General features: G+C 44.2%; 1 protein-coding gene and 1 long non-coding RNA gene across 2 annotated transcripts; one reads left to right on the forward strand and one right to left on the reverse strand.

Annotated features, from left to right (window-relative positions):
- Positions 1–26: 26 nt before the first annotated feature.
- LOC134423217 (uncharacterized) lies at positions 27–1,290 on the forward strand. Its single transcript, XR_010029029.1, has 2 exons — positions 27–499; positions 634–1,290. It is a non-coding gene; the product is annotated as an uncharacterized LOC134423217 (long non-coding RNA).
- Positions 1,153–16,109, reverse strand: EFCAB14 (EF-hand calcium binding domain 14). Its single transcript, XM_063166054.1, has 11 exons — positions 15,899–16,109; positions 14,882–15,030; positions 11,853–11,998; positions 10,136–10,234; positions 8,361–8,471; positions 7,717–7,797; positions 6,652–6,843; positions 5,891–5,971; positions 4,914–5,028; positions 3,954–4,085; positions 1,153–3,135 (listed from the first exon to the last, which is right to left on the reverse strand). The coding sequence occupies exons 1-11, from the start codon at positions 16,072–16,074 to the stop codon at positions 2,960–2,962; spliced, it is 1,458 nt and encodes a 485-aa protein (XP_063022124.1). The 5' UTR covers positions 16,075–16,109; the 3' UTR covers positions 1,153–2,959.
- Between the last annotated feature and the right edge of the window lie 888 nt (positions 16,110–16,997).

A 16,997-nucleotide genomic window follows, 5' to 3' on the forward strand; every position in this document is an offset into this window, starting at 1 on the left:
TCTCCCCGAGCCCGGCCCGCGCTCCGCTCTCCCCTCAGCCCGGCCTGCCCTCCGCTCCGCTCTCCCCCAGCCCAGCCAGCGCTCCGCTCTCCCCTCAGCCCAGCCTGCCCTCCGCTCCGCTTTCCCCCAGCCCGGCCCGAGCTCCGCTCTCCCCTCAGCCGGGCCTGCCCTCCGCTCCGCTCTCCCCTCAGCCGGGCCTGCCCTCCGCTCCGCTCTCCCCTCAGCCCGGCCCGCGCTCTGCTCTCCCTTCAGCCCGGCCTGCCTTCTGCTCCGCTCTCCCTTCAGCCCGGCCTGCGCTCCGCTCCGCTCCCCTCAGCCCGGCCCGCTCTCCGCCCCACCTCCCCCGCCAGGAACGGGCCGCAGCCGCACGCTGGGAAGGAGCTTTTATTGAGAGCAAAGCCGCGTCACATGCTGGAGCGCCGCGGAGCCAACAAGCGCGGTGGGCACGGCCCCGCTCCCGGCGCAGGTGAAGGGACACAGTGGTCACCCAAATCCACAGGTACAGCCCGAAAGCGAACCCAGGAATCACGGCACAGCAGCAAGTCTCGGCAGGGCAGAGCTCTTTTTCTGTTACAGTTTGCTCTCACAACTTCATTGGTTTTGATTTCACTCAGATATCGCATTTTTCTCAAGGACTCGCTGCCCAGAGCATCCAGCCGCCCCTCGGTACCACATCAGCAGCTGCACGAGTTAGGGCAGGGAGGGGATCCGGACCAGCGTATTTACTACACTCACGACTTTTCATCTGCACTGTGAATAAACACGGGAGAGCGCCCTGCCCACACCTGGCACCAGGGCTTTGGGAAGCGTGCGGGATGGAGAGCAGCGGCATAGCAGAACCCTCACTGGGATGGGACCGGTGCCCCCAGGCTGCAGAACAGACCACTGTACTTAGGAATGCTCAGATTTTGTCTAAGTGACAGCACAAGCCCATCCTACAAGTGACCCCAGCAATCAGCCATCGACTGTGCCCTCCACATGCAAGTTAAGAAGCAGCCCTGGGCAGCCGTGTCCCAGCAGTGTGACCAGCTGAGCTCCCTGGGCACAGGCAGTGCAACAGCACACAGCAGGTTTAGCTGGCATTTTCTCTACTGCTTGCTGAAAAGCCTTCTAAAAATAAAGCAGACTGCAACAAAACAAAACACTAAAAGATTTTCACAAGGCAGTACTATAATCTTTTAAATTTTAAGATAAAGTTAAATTTCATACAAATAAACTTCCAAAAATATTTTGCAAACTCTGGCATATGGCTATGATACAGTATGTACAAATAAAATGTCAGAATGGTTACATTTTATTGCTTTTTTTTCTTTATTTGGTTAAGGATTTATACAGTAATGTATAAAAGGGTATGGGAAGTGGCAAGAAGCAAGTGTTGGCTTCTTGTCCTCTCTGAAGCCAAGGTTGGTTGGTTTGGTTTTGTTTTTAAATACGGTGTTTTCAAATGTCACATCAAAAGCATTTTGGTTCTGGGTGGCATCTGCGTTACCCAAACAGGATAGAAGAGCAACAGTGAAAGAAGCTTAGGAAATGGGTAACAGGGCTCCAATTTGTACATTCCTTTGCTGTTTCATACTTCCAAAATACAATTATTGATAAAACATCCAGTCTAAAGTAATATAAAAGTCAACATTTATGAACTGACTTCCTCATAAGCTGATGTTTCAGCGAGGTGGGAAATTTCAACTCACTAATCATGCAAAAAACTCTTAACAAGATCAGCGATATTTGTGAGCACAATTACCCAACTTGGCCCTCATCTAGCCTGCAAGAGAATCCCCTCTGCTAAAGTAATTTTTCAATGTTCCAGAAGGTGATAAATACACTCTGTGTTTAGATCCACCACTATGATCTAAGTTCCTTTAGTAAGGAAACCTCACTTACAAACCATGTGTCAGTACAGAATGATGATGGGATTGCACATGCCTACACAGCTTTTTACATCCTTCTGCTGGCAAGGAGACAAAAAATAAAGGTACCAAGAAGGGATCACGGTCACAATAGCCAGGAAAGAGCTCCCAAGTGTTCTCTGGGCCTTCCCACCTGCTCACACTCCTGGAGTGTACCAGAGCAGCACTGAGATGTGAACTGCTCAGGTGCTGCTCAGCAGGCTGCACTGGAGGCTTTTACCTCTTAAGCATCTATTAAAGCTATTAAATATGTTCATTTAAAAAAAATAAATAGACAGGCTCATCTCACAAAATATAATCTGAATGCAACACAGCAAAGCCTAAACAACGCTGAAGTGAAAACTCAAGCACTCAGCAAGTTAATTGCTCCTGTAGGCTCATGATATAAAAACACTTTCAACTCTTCCCTTTAAAAATACATCCTGCTATAGATGGGCGTGACTTACCCCTCCTGCTTCCCTCTGACTGAGGCCAAATTTATTCATGGACATAGTTAGTAAAAATCAGAAATTTAGCTGAATCTCTTAAACCTTCATTCCAGGCTCAGTCTCTCATTATAAACAGATTACTACCAACGCAGCCCCTGACACAACTTGTCCTTAAATATGCATAATTTACTCTATCTCAAATATTTACAAGCAGAAGCAGCCCATCTTCACAAGACAGATTTCCCTTCTGCTCTACATAAAGTGCAGCTCTCTAATTTAAGGCAAATTTCAGTGAAATATAAAACCATAGTTTTATTTTAGTATGTACACATTTTAAATTATAAGCAATAACTCCCTTGAAAAGGAAATAATGAGAGGAAAATGTTTCCAAGTTTGGGAATTTTCTTGATTTTAACAAAGTCCCAATATTATGTCCTATTGACATATAAATTTGTAAATTTCTTTTCAATAAATGCAACTGAAAAAGAGGTGGTAATGTGTACAGTAATTTAGCTTCAAAGATCAGTCAAACACTGGGAAAGTGCAGCCATAGATTTTCATGTCTGTAGCTTCCTTTAGCTACAGTAACATCCACCAATATCACATTCCTAAACATATACCCTATAGACCTAATGCTGATCTCAGTTCTTTTAGTGTGTATTTCTCATCTCCATCTGTGTCAAACTCCTTAAAGCTCTGTGATTCTTGGGCTGTGGAGCCAAACAGCTTTTGAAGGTCTTTGTATGAGAGTTTTCCATCAGCATCTGCAGGTGCTTTTTCAAACAGTTTCTGAAGATCTGCAAAGAGAACAAGGACTGAGAAACAGCTCCTCTAAATCCACAGGAATATCCTAAAGCTGCTTTCCCAGTTTTACAGCACTGTCTCAGCACCCAGTGATTACAAACAGCATCTCTGAGTGAGGAGTTTGCCTCCTGTGTTGTCACAAGCTGCTGGTAACAGTTTAGGAGAAAAAAGCATGAACATTTCTGGATTAAATTACACTAAATCTGAAGAAAGTAATCCCTATTTCGGGCTACAACTAACAGCCCATTTTACAACCACTAACTGCATACAGATGCAGTTATCCCCCACAAAAGCAAGCTCTGAAGGACTGTTGCTATACCAACAGGACAGATGATATAAAGGGAAAAGTGTCCATTCACTTCCTGATGCAAAGAGTTGCCCTTTCAGGAGCTGAAGAGACTGAACAGCAAGATCCAGAAACCATTCATCTGACCAGGCAGTGTTCTCTTGGAAAAAAAAAATACAGAACAGAAAAAAGCCCCAGAACATACACACTCATAGCTACTTCTGTTTCCTTCAGCATGTTAATTCTGCCCTTGACTTTGCTCCCAGTCTCTGGGGCACTCAATGTAGTACTTTGGTACTCAAAACAATTATAATTCACTAATAATGCACACTCCTGCTTAAAAATCACTTTCTTTTCTTTTACATGCTTTTCTTTCAGTTTTTTTCTTAATTGCTTTAAAAAAAACCAACATTATCCTCAAGCTTTTAAAATTGACCTCACACCTCCCAGAATGTTTATACTTATCCTCTCCTAAACATTTACATGAAATACTCAGAAGAAAAGGTCAGCCTAAAACGGACATACCTTCGATGCTGGAAATTCCTGGCAAGGACAGATGGCTCAGCTGCCCATTTCTCTCTGTGTTGTCACCAGCTGACCTCGAAGCCACCCTTGAAAGGTCTGTGGGCTTTGCTGTAGTAGTCTGACTACTTTCAACTGTTACAAAACAATTCCTATTAGTCTTACTAATTCCACAGAATTACAGCTACCTAAACCAAATAAAAATCCAATAAGAGTGATTTTTTTTTTAAATCACAGCAGCTCTGTGGGATAAGAATATTCAGAATGTAGCAATATTGTAGCTGCAATATTTCAGAATGTAGCAGTGTTGTTCCTTTTTACTTTAATTGAAAGAACAGTCACACAGCTTTAATCTTTCATTCTGTACTAGGAGGTGTTTATTTACTTACTATTTATAAACTCCCATACAAAGAATGACTTGGGAGTGTTTTCTGCTCCCCACTCTGAGGGTGCTGAAGAAGCTTCATTAAGCAAATTGCATCTGGGTTGCTTTCACCTTATCAATACCAACATTCCCCAACAACAAGGTGTAAGCTTCCAAGCACCTGCTTGGAAAGAACAAGCAGCACAGTTCTATTGTAATGAAGTATTAAAAAATCTGATGTTCAGCCAAGTGCAGAACTGAAGTCAGCAGAGGCAGACACCTTTCCTATCTGTCACACTTACGTTTTGAAAAAGCAAAACCAGACGTTACTGGGTATAAAGTTTTAGTTAATCACTGCCTGCCCTCAAACACCAGCTACTGATCCACGTGAATCCTGCCATACATCTTTTAAATCACCTTCAAACTTTTGGAGTCATACACAATTTTCTGTTTTAGCAACTTCAGTTTCCTACCACTTTAACTAAAAAGCCTTCATCAAAATCTTAAGGAGCAGTCTAATTATCCATCTTAATTAGTAATTCTTTGAATTACACAGGGAAGCTTCAGATTTATGGATTACTGTTTCAAGACATTCTTACCATTCTTTGATGCCTCAATGGGTCTGTCATTTTCTGACTTGCTTGTGAGAGCACTGATCAGCTGAAGAGTCTCTTTTAGTTTTGATACCTGAGGATCTCTAGTAGTTCCTGCTTCCTGCATATGTGCCAAAAAAAAAAATCTTAAAATGCACCTCTACAGTAAATGGAGGAGACCAGAAAAGGTAGTAATTTAAAATATGTCAGCACTTCTGACTGACTTTGAGGTATCCAGGCTGATCAAGTTTAAAATTATAAACAAGACTTAAAAACAATAAATAAATAAATAAATAAATAATCTATAGGAAGATACAATTAATAAATTCACATGGTCTGTAGGAAAACAGCAGAATCAGTACCTCAACCTGAAAAACAGTCAATTATTTTGCATACACTCATTACAAAAGCATCTGATGTTTACTTTCTGTATTTCCTACAGAAAAGAGCAAGACACTGGAAAGGTATAATATAAAACAGTCAAGCATACTTGGGAGTGAGCACTTGCACATTAACTAAACTGCATCATTGTTTCAAAGGCTTGTCTGCACTAGTGAATGCCTTTGTGCAGGAGCCACTGCATCTCTGCTAAAATAAAACAAGCATATTTTTTAATCTGCAGCTCCCTTACTCTATTAATTAGTATATTCCCAAGGACAGGTTGAGTTCACATCAGTACAAGCCCAGAAATGACAGTGCAGCAGAAATGACAGTGCAGCTGGCTCACTCACCCACCTTCTTTCCAGCAGATGGAAACTAAACTCAGCAGCATCCCCTCCTATTCCCAGCCCACAGTTTGGCCATTTAGTTGTACTCACTCCCAGCCAGTGATGGAACATTACTGAGAGGGGCTCTCAGCAAGTCATTGACTCCTTCAGCGCCTCTTTGCAGACCTTTGCTCAATTAAGGTCCATTTAAAACATATTTAGAAAGACAATTACATGCTCTACTAATCCAGTGTAATTTGTATTTCCTTACTTTACCTTCAGTTCTTTATTTGACTGAGTTTCACTATCTAGTTGATCTTCATTTTCCACTCTTACAGAGGTAGTTGCATTATTCCCCTAGAGAAAAAACAGAGGAGAGTTTACTCATATGCTTTTTATTTTCTATAACAGAGTTTCTTTCAAATTTGGCAAACATTAAGCAGAGATAAGCCAGGGCAGACAGATTATAGAATAAACATGAAGTCATAAAAATGGGTTATATAATTTACCACAGCAACGTCAGCATGTGCCTTTATTGTTAAACATAGAACATGTTCTCACAGACTGAGCCCAGTGTGGCAAACAGAAAACACTGGAAGAATTTATGAAGGAGAATTTATGAACTTATTTATCAGGTTTTTTTTATTACTGGGTTTTTGTAGAATTTAACCACTGTTGAACAAATGCAGAGTCCCACTTAGCCCCTCAGTGGGCCTTAACATATCTATGCCAGAGTGATTCCTGAAACATAGCTCAGTTTGTGAATCCTGCCTCATAAAACAACCACATGACTCTTAAATGTCACAGTGTTTTGGACACTTTCCTGTAGATTTTGCGGGAAAGAAATGGAATACTGCTTCTGAGACACTCTTAATGCTGGTTATCTGTTCAGGAACAAACTCGAGCCTTTTATAAATGAACTCCTAAATATCTCAAGTTTCACTCTGACATTTTCTTGAGTTAGCTCTGAAAAACTGTATCTGCAGTCTAAGGGAAGTAGCAGCCTGAGGGGACACCCTGAGCCATCAAACCCTTACCACGATGGTGGATGAGTTCTCTCTTTTGTCGGGGTTTTTCACAACCAGGGGAGAGTTTTCCAACAGCGTAACTTTCCGGCTGAGGTTGCCAATGGCTGAATCCACATTTAGAAGCTTGATTTCATTCAACTTTTGGTACACCACTACAGTATTATTTAGCTGTTCCAAAGCTGCATGCAGTGCCTGGCTTTCCTGAAATATAAACAGAGCCTGTGTCAGTTTACCCAACCTCTGCAGCAACTCCTGCTATTAACAACACGACTGACCCAGTTTAACTGGGCAGGCTTCAGGCTGGCTCTCCTCTGACACCACTGAAAACATCCAACTGGAAGCTTCCAGAAAGTTATTCTAACTTTCTAAAAGTTTGAAACTGAGATTCTTCCCCAGGGCTAACCTCTTTGTTGCTAATATAATCACTTCAGCTGTGCAGTGAGCACAGGAAGCCTATTCATCTCATTTTGCAGGTCAAGCTTTGTAAGCACAACAATGATTTTTCCCAAGAAAGCATGTACTGGGCATATTTATATACAGGATTCATTTTTGAGGAAGATATTGACTGTATTAAATGTAAGTAAATGCAGTCATTCTCTTCTAACCCATTCAGCTGAACACCTACACATTAACCTTTTTAATTTTTTTTTGGTTGCTGAATTAATGTTTTCCACACCTCATTACAGTGAGAGTGACTCAGTAGATGCCACTCCCAAGTTTGCTCAGATTAGCAAATACCTGCCATAAAATCCACTCCACTAAAAGCCTTTAACTTGTTTTCATTTACTTTAGCAAAGCACACCTATAATTTGTCAGATATTGGTTTCACTCTTTTTACTCCTCACCCATCAGAACACAAAAAAAAACCCCTTTCTCAGACCAGGGCACTTTCCTGTTTGCACGTACACAGGAACAAACTAGAGCAAAATTATTTTATTATTTGCTTTAAAGCATGCTATCTGCATTGTCTTGATAAAAAACACTTTTTGCACACTACAGTACTGCAAAACACATGGGTAAGTCACATATCCATGACACTTGTAGCAAAATTCCTTATACAAGGGAGAAAAATACCTTTTTGCAGTATTCTGTCTGATTTCCCTCAGTCCTTGGAACAACAGTGGAGGGAAGTGAAGGCAGTTGTTTTAATTCCCTCTAAGGAAAGAAGTAGAAAATTGTGTTACAAAATCCTTGTGAATAAATGTTTAATAACTGGCAAACTGTAGCTAAGGATGTTTTGTTACAAGTACAGTCACTCAGTCTGCTGTGCATGCAGTATCTTAACTAGGCTAATAGTTAAACACTTAAGGTCCAAATTTATTTTCATTAAACCCCCCTAATTAACTCTTCCCCATTTAATGAAGTATTATGATACACATTTCACTGCTACCATACATGCTGCCATATCTGCAATGTTTTCAGAACACCCACTGACTGAATCAAGCTTAATTATGTGTCTAATTCAGATTTTATCTGCAAGAATTCTTGTACTGCAGTTTAGCTGAAAAACTGTAATTAATGGTTCAATAATGCCAAGTGAGAGGTCAGGATAAACACAGTTAGTAGTTTTTTGCTGAAGACAGTCAGTCATTTCATCCTTATAGAGAATTTTAATTCAACCAACAAACTACATCAATATTCTGACAACCCCAAACTTCAAGCATTTCTTTTACTTGCTTCATATTAGGCAGTGTGAAAGCAGTGTGTATTTTTCTTACCACATCATTCTGGAGTATTTCTATGGATTTCTTGTATTCCTCAATAGCTGTCTGTATATTTTCAACATCATGAGCCACACTGGTAAGGGTGCTACCTATGTTGGCTACAGTCTGCAATAAAAAAGATGATAGAAAGCTCAGCCTTCCCCAAACTGCACTGTCCCAAAGGACCAATCAGTTAAACACAACATTTTGTTAGTGAAACAAAATCAGGCACATAACTTGGAAGAATCTGGAAGTTTTTATGCACTCAAAACTGCAAACTACACCCAATGCAACCTGTGCCCTGGAGAACCTCAGGACACCTTGAGCACCAGGAACAAAAGCCACTGCCCAAGAGGAATTCCCTCAGTAATCCCTCAGGATTTTAACACCAGCAGGCATCCTTATTTCCAGGAATGGTACCTACAAGGGAAAAGGCTCAAGATAACCAAATCCCACATAAGAAAGGCAATCTTGTCATAGGATCACTTAGGCTGGCAATGACCTCTAAGACTGAGTCCAGCTGTTAACTCAGCAATGCCAAGCCTACCACTAATCCATGTCCCCAAGCTCCTATCCATGCCCTTTAAATATCTTCAGGGACAGCAACTGCAGTAGCTCCCTGGGCAGCCAGTGTTTGACAAACTATTCAGTGAAGAAATTTTTCTTGTAATCCAATCTACACCTCCACTGGCAGAGCTTTAGGTTATTTCCTCTTGTCCTATCCCCCTTGTCACTTGAGAGAACAGCCTGACCCCCCCACCTGGCTGCAACCTCCTTTCAGAGAGCTGTGGAGAGCGCTAAGATCCCCCCTGAGCCTCCTTTTCTCCAAGCTAAACACTCCCAGCTGCCCCTCCTCAGACCCTTGCCCAGCTCCACTGCCCTCTCTGGACACCCTCCAGCCCCTCAATGCCCTCCCTGAACTGAGGGGCCCAGACCTGGGCACAGGATTTGAGGTGTGGCCTCAGCAGTGCCCAGTACAGGAGGACAATCACTGCCCTGGTCCTGCTGGCCACACTCCTGCTGACAGCAACATGCCTTCAGACTGGCTTCTGACCAGGACACAGCGAAAATCCAGCCTGCTTGTAGCAGCAAATAAGGAGCTTAGGAAACAGCTTTGTACTCCTCCCAGAAAAAGAAATCCTGGCAGCCCCATCAGCCACACCACACTCATAGCTTTGCATGTCACTATCTTGTTAATTATACATTAATTCTGTAGGGATAGGAAATGAGATGTGGCAACCCATAATGCCACAAAGACTGGAGTAACATTAGGTGTTAGCCCAACATAAATTTTTATTGCTAAATAAACAGAACTGCCATGGAATAACCAGGCACATTTCAAGAAGCCATTCTTTTAACCTAAATAAACAGGACAGTTCTTTGGTAAAGAATGCTCAGCAAGGCACACAGTCAGACATTGTATTAACAGACAGCAATACATTTCGTTTTCCAATTAAAACAGCTAAACAAACCACCTATTTGCATGCAGTTATAAAACTTTTTCCAAGTGTCTCACATGATATTAAGATTAGCAACTTGAAAGAAAGTAACCAGAAAGATCAGCTGCAAGGTGCACATGGGACAGCACAATACAAACAAATGCATCTCCAAAAGGGATAAACAAAGCCTTTACATTTTTTAGCTAGGACCATACAATTTATGAAGTCAAATTTTAAAGACAAATATTCCTTGCAGCTCAGGTAGCTCCTGCTGTCAGTGCTACCCCAAGAGCTCAGCTGCAGCTTAACACACAGAACACATTTAGTGGTAGCCACATTTACAGAACTTACCTTCTGAAGTTTCTCTACTGTGAGGGGAAGAGAAATCAGGTCAGCAGCAGATTTTATATTGTTTTTGAGATGATTTACTGTTGAGGTCAATAGTGATATCTAAAACCAAAAAGGAGTACTTAGAATTAGGCAACACAATCCTGATCCTGACCTCCCCCAATACTGATGGCTTAATGTGAAACATTAAAACATAAGGCAACACAAAATTACACATGTGCACACAAAAACCACCCCTATCTCTAGGTTAGAAATCTTGCCGAGGCTACATTAAAAATATTCTGCCTCTTACAAAAGAGCAAGTTTTTATTTAACTATTTTTTAAAACCAAATGAAAGCCACAGAAAACCCTTCTTTTCAGTAAGGTATCCTCTGCCAGTTTTACATTGATCCTCCTAGAGAGAGGGTGATGCCCAAGAAAGACTCAAAGAATTGTGCAAGAAGTCTTCATGTGGAGGAAACCATCATCCACTTCTGTATTTAGCAATGAAACCTGTCTGAGAAAACCCAGCAAAGCCATGCAACCTCTCCAGCTGAGTGATGGCAAAGCTGCACCCATCATCCAAACCCTCTGCTACACTAGTGGAACAGACTAAAATTCACTTTCTTCTGGTTTAAAAATAAAGTTGTTTTGCAAGCTGAGGAAAAGATCCTAATTTTACATTAGGTCAATGTAAACCAGCTGGCATGCAGACTCTCTAGCTCACAGCTGTGAACACCAGCTGAGATTATTCCCAGCAGCACATCCCAACAATTCACAGATTAATAAAAAAACAGCAAGAAAATGTTGATCCCCTGAAGATCTGGCTCAGAGTGTAACCAGACCCTGAAGTAACCTGAGGGCCTGCAAGAACCACGTGCAAGTATCTTTAACAGCCAGGTGCAGATAAGAGCATTTTAAGTCTCATGAAGAGCCTGAATAACTGTGGCTAAAACAGTGAGATGCTAAAGAAAGCAAATCAAATTTTCAGATGTGCCTCAGTGAGCACTTAACCACCACATGGGACTGAAGAAAAATCAATCTAAGCAGGCACTACAGTACTCTAACAAATTAAACCAGAGCAGCTGGGTCAAGAAGAGTTCCCCACATACACCTCTTGATACCATTCACTGTGAGCAGCTCTGAACTTTTACCCTGCAGGGCAGAAACTGCAGTAAAAGCCTTGCTGGGTGCTTCATTTGAAGTGTGAGTTAATAGAGCAGCTGAGCAAAGAGCTCTCTGCTAAGTGGCTTAGCTCTAGCCCCATCAGCAGAGCCAAGATTTACACCAGCTCAGAGGCTGAGTGTGTGTTAGCAGCTTTTATACTCACAGGACACCAGGCCTTAGTTTGTAGCAACAGGAGCTTGCTCTGAGGCAGGTAACTCTTTCAAACACTTACAAAATGCTCTCAGAAATTTGAAATGTCAGAGCTCTCGTCATAAACATCACAATTATTTGGCAGGAAAATTAAGAATTGCACAGTTCTTGAGTTCTTTTAAATTCTGCCTGAACTCCCTCCACCAGTTATGCAATTTCTCCTCTTGTGATCAGTCTCCAGCCCAGCTGGATGCTCAAGCTGTTTTTTGCTTGTTTATAATAAGGTTTATACCCTATTTGAACTTTAAAAATAAAAGCTATGTATATGGCTACAGAAGTCCTTACATAAAATTAATTTCCATTAAAAAGAACTGAATGGAATATTTTTTTATTTTTCAAAATAAAGGTCTGATTCCCTCTCACCTGTTTATTGATCTCTGTGATATTGATCCAAATTTTACTCAGCCCCAGTTCTCCAGTCTCAATTTGTTCTAGCTGCTTTTGGTTCTGCACCAAATCTTCATTCAGTTTAGGAATTTCTTGGAATGATGTCTTTTGATTAGATTCCACTAAAAGAATGATAATATAATTAAAAGCAAACCAAAACAAAGATCCAGGCAAACAACACTAAAAGGCATAAAATAAATTACAAACAACAACATCCACAGCAGTGAAAGAAGGCAATAACAGTTTCTATATAGAGGTTTATTGCCAGTCTGGATTCAGTGTTTGCTCAGAATGACAGCTATTTTTTGTTTTAAGAGTACCAATATCTGCAGAGAGAACCCAGAGAGACTGTACTAAATTTAACACTTTGCATAGTCCTGTCATTCTGGCAAACCTCAGTAGGTCTTTATTTAGTGCAGTTATTTTGCATTACCTCCACAGGGGAGCATGAAATAGTAATGGGCCTGTGAATAAAGAGTTGCCAACAGTTCCAGGGCAAAGGAGGCAGGTGAAATGAACCTCAGTGTCCTTTTCAAACCTGCAGAGGGGCTGCTGACAATGAAGTGAATTCCAAGGAGATTAATGTAATTAGTTGCTCTGTGTGACATAAAAACAACTGAAAAAATATTAAGTACAAGCTTAGGCACTAATGCTGTTGGTAAACAAATCAGTAAACAAGGTCCTTGGAAATTAAGTCAGTTATTACTGCAATTAATATTACAGGAAGGGGGAAACATGCAGCTCAAAGCAATTCCAGTGAGCCTCAGAAATGCAGCTCTTCCAGATCTGCAGTGACTAAGCTGTTTAGCTGTGCTGTGAGGCAATTCTAAATCCCCACGTCTGAGAAACAAATAAGCAAAGGTTCTGAGATGAAGATGACAGAGTTCTCCAAAAGCTGCACGTCCACCCTGTAAGGCAGCACTGGAAAGCTCCACAACAATGAGCCCTTGTTCAGAGCAGACTGCCAAGAGCAGTGGCACCTGTGTGATGGCACTTGGCAGATCCCAGAATAAACTTCCAAGTGTGACCCATCCAGTCAAAAGGAGAAGCCCAAACACACAAAACTGGAAAGCTGTGCATATTCAGAAACCCACCTCACTTCTCTTTAAGCAGGTTCTAGAAATACTTTCTAGGTGCAAAGAAATCTGCACTGGACCACCCAAGGTCCAAATGCTTCTGGGTAGGTAAGACCTTGAAAGGTGTATTTTAGCCAGAACAGACTGAGAACTAATTTGTGCATTTGACACAAGCAGCTCACACTAAGTCTCATGTATTTTTAGGCTCTTGTAGACAAATTATTTTCCATTTTCTCACTGTCACTGTGAACAGTGGGACTCCACTTGAAGAGTTTTTTGGGGCACTAGGAAGGTTAAATGCCCTATGTTCTTAGCATCACTGCTGACAACTGAAGGGAAAACACTACATGACTTCCTCCTGTTCCAAACACACTTGATGCAAAGACATCTTGTTTATAAAAAGCACTCATCCCATCCTTACTTTGTGCAAAGGATGGCAGAACATACCAAATACTGTCACAAACACCTGCTCTTAAGGGAAAAAAGTCTGGATGAAGATTCAGAGAAAAGTTCCTTTTCCAAACTTGCTGTATCACAGATGGAGGTCACCTGCATTTGTTTCTCTATTCACCCACACACTTCACCAAGGCAAAATGTTACCTTTGAGAACCAGGTTGTTCTTGCTGCCTGCTTTTTTTGTTGTTGTATTTAAATTCTGTGCCTCATTATGAGGCTCCCATCCAGCTCCTAGGCATGGCATTATGATGGCAAGGAAATCTGACACGTTTATCACCAGGCAAAGCATTAAATGCACAGCTTTTCTATCAGAGCTATTAAGAGGAAAACAAGGCCATCTGTAATTGCCAGACAGGGAGAACAGCTGCTGTAACAAAGAGCTCTGTGTCCAACAGCAATGATGAAACTTAGCTACACCAAAGCCAACAAATGCTGTCCCAGTGCTAAACTTTTACAAGCAGCACACCCTTAAAGGGGAGCAGTTCATGAAGAGCAGCAGGTCCTGAACCAGAACACAGAAACAGCCTCAAAGCAGCACCTGGAACTGAAGGTATCCTGCAGAATGGGTGGACAGCAAGCCTCTCACACCCTGCCAGCCTGTTCCACCTTGGCAGACAACTCCCAGCTCACACTCCTGAACAGGAACACCCAAACACCAAAGAATTTCTACACACACTTCCTCAACGCCTCTTTTATCACAACCAAGACAACTCCTTTCCTCACCTTTTTAATCTACACAGGATTTCAAACACTACTAACATAAGGCACCAAAACACATCGTGCGCCCAGAGGTGAGGTACAGAGAGCCAAGAGCATACCTTACATGCACATATCACCATTTGTTTTACCTCAGCCTACAGAAGTTATTATCTTGAAAGTCTTGGCATGGGAATCTTGACATGGACAGAGAAAACCTGAGCTTTACAAGCAAAATACTTCATCTTAACTCCGCCCTTCAAAACATGAAACATATTAACTCCACACCACACGAAATCTGACATAAAAGTTGAACAAGAACAGGTCAGTGCAAGCAAAACAAACATTCAGAGGATACACAGAGAAAACCTAGTACTGAAGCAACATTCAAATGGCAGGAATTCCATAGCAAGTATCAGAGGTTTTAAAAGAGTTCAAGACAAAACCGTATTTTTTTTTTTTCAGAATTCCCTAGACTGCTTTGACAGGTCTGATCAGAACTTGTCCTTTGGAAGAGAGCACTCTGAAGATCAAAGTCAGGAATTTTAGAAATGTATCCACAAGCAACTACAGGCCCACCCAGTCCAGTGTCCCTGCTCCTCAAAGGAAACAAAGCAGGCAAGAATATCTAGCATTCACCTTAAATTCACCAAGTTTCTCTGTTCTTGGCCCAGAGCGCTCCTCAATTCAGATGTTATTTGTCTACTCAGTATTTTCAGACTTTGACTGAGCAAGCAACCAAAGAAAATGTGAAACAGTAGCTACATTCATACTTACTAGTCCGAAACTTCTCCTTTATTGCATCCAAATCCTCCTTGAGAGCCACCTGCATCCAGACTAAGCCAACACACGCGACCACACAAGCAGCAAGAATGACAAACGCACATAAAGGGTAACAGAACCTGCAGCACCGCAGGTAGTCTCCCCTGCAGAAAACAAAGTAACAGCTTGTCAGTATACAGCAGTGCCTAGAAAAGTGTTATTTTAAATGCTACAAAGTAAGGGACAGTATTTTAACAACACACATTTTGGCTGGCAAGGGCTAACAAAGAGCATTTTCAGGAGTAAATAAAGCTATAAAGTCAGGTCAGGGCTGTTACTCTCTATTCAGTTTATCCTCAATAGGCACATCTAGCATATTTAAAAGCAGCTGTCAGGTTTCCTTTACTAAAATATCCTGCTCTGCCGACATAAAGTTATGCCAGGTGCATCTGCTTGATAGCTTGAAAAACACGCTCGGAAACAAGGAATTACCAAAATGTTACTTCTAGAGCGTTCTAAATTGTGAAAGCCCAGGTTTCCCTGAGACATGCCTACCTTCAGGTATGCACAGAGGCCCATTATTAATGCTGTTACTTAACTGAAAAGCTTATTTACTGGCAAAAGCACAGCACGTCCCCGAGAAAAGCAGCACCGTGCCAGCCCGCAGGCTGAGCACACACACACACGGGAAACTGCGCCCAGCATCTCCCCAAGTTTAGTCCACAAGGGCTTGTGCTGCGTGGAGCACAAAACAGAAAAAAAAAAAAAAAAAAAAACATAATAAAAAGGCAGAGGATGGTCCAGTGGGAGATGTCCCTGGCCGTGGCTTGGAACTAGATGATCTTTAAGGTCCCTTCCAAGCCAAGCCACTCTGCGACCCGATGATACTTCTATCCCCAGACAGGCGACCTGCGGGGTCGGACACTCTCCGGGTGTCCCTGGCAGTCCCCAGCCCCACACGCCCCCTCACAGCCCCAGCCGCGAAACCGGGCAGGACCCGTCCGAGCAGGGCCCCGCCGGCCCGGGACTCACTTTCCGCAGCGGCCCCGCGTCCCGGAGAACTCGTCCTCCTCGGAGCTGGACTCGGAGTCGGAGGCGGGCGGCTCGGTGCGCAGCAGCCGGTGGCCCGAGCCCTTCTTGGCGGGCTTCTTCCTGCGGCCGTCGGCGGCCAGGCCGATGAGGGCGTTCAGCTCCTTCCGCTTCTTCATCCTCTTGTGGGGCGGCGGCGCGGCCGGCGGCTGGCTCCCGCCCGCCTCCTCCTCCTTCTCCTCGGCCGCCGCCGCCGCCAGCGCGCCCCGGCTCGCCAGCCTGCGGCCCGGCGGCGGCTACAGGCGCTCCGCGGGGCCGCGGCTGTTGCTCCCCCGCCGGCCCCGCGGCGGCTCGCCCGGCCCCGCGGCCGCCGCCCACCCCGCCCGCGCCATGGCCGCTCGGGCCGCGCCGCGCCCGCCTGCCAGCAAGCCGCGCTCCCACTGGCCGCCGCGGGACCGCCCCGCGCGGGCCGCCGGGCGCGGGCAGGGCCGCGGGTTCGAGTCCCGCCCCCGGCGGGTGGGACGGGCGGGGAAGGGGGCGGTGAGGCGCGGCGGGGCACGGCCCGGTTGGGGCCCACCGGGTTCGGCGGGAGCTGTTGTTCGCAGAGATAGCGGTGGCACGGAAGCGGTGTTGCCCGGCAGCTGCCTGCCCTCTACCAGCCGTGCCAAACCTGCCACGGTTCCCGGCCCTCGGCTGGGGCGCGGCATCTTGCAGTGCGGCATTCCCCGCGCTCGCTGTCCCGGCCGGCGCTGGGATGCGGCTCACAGTGCCGGCAGCAGGGAGGGAAACAGGGAAGGAGAGCGGGAGCTGTCAGCCGGGATGCGCGATGGGAATGGGTGGAGATGAGGGTGAAAGCTCGTGAGGCAGGAATAGGTGATGAAGACCTCGGCAGGAGCAATCCCAAGGCACGGTCTTTCCCTCTCTCTTCAGCCTGAGGTCCCGGCGCGGAGCCAGCCCGTGCCGGCGGCGGGGGCTCGGGGCGGGCAGCAGCTCCCAGCCGGTGCGGCGGCGAGCGGAGCGTTCCCGCGGGATGCTCCCTTTCCCTTCCTTTCCCTTCCCTCCCAACAAGCGCTGCCGTGATTTGGCAGCCGCTCGGACTCTG

The sequence above is a fragment of the Melospiza melodia genome, chromosome 11, assembly GCF_035770615.1.
Source record: "Melospiza melodia melodia isolate bMelMel2 chromosome 11, bMelMel2.pri, whole genome shotgun sequence".
Taxonomy (NCBI): Eukaryota; Metazoa; Chordata; class Aves; order Passeriformes; family Passerellidae; genus Melospiza; species Melospiza melodia.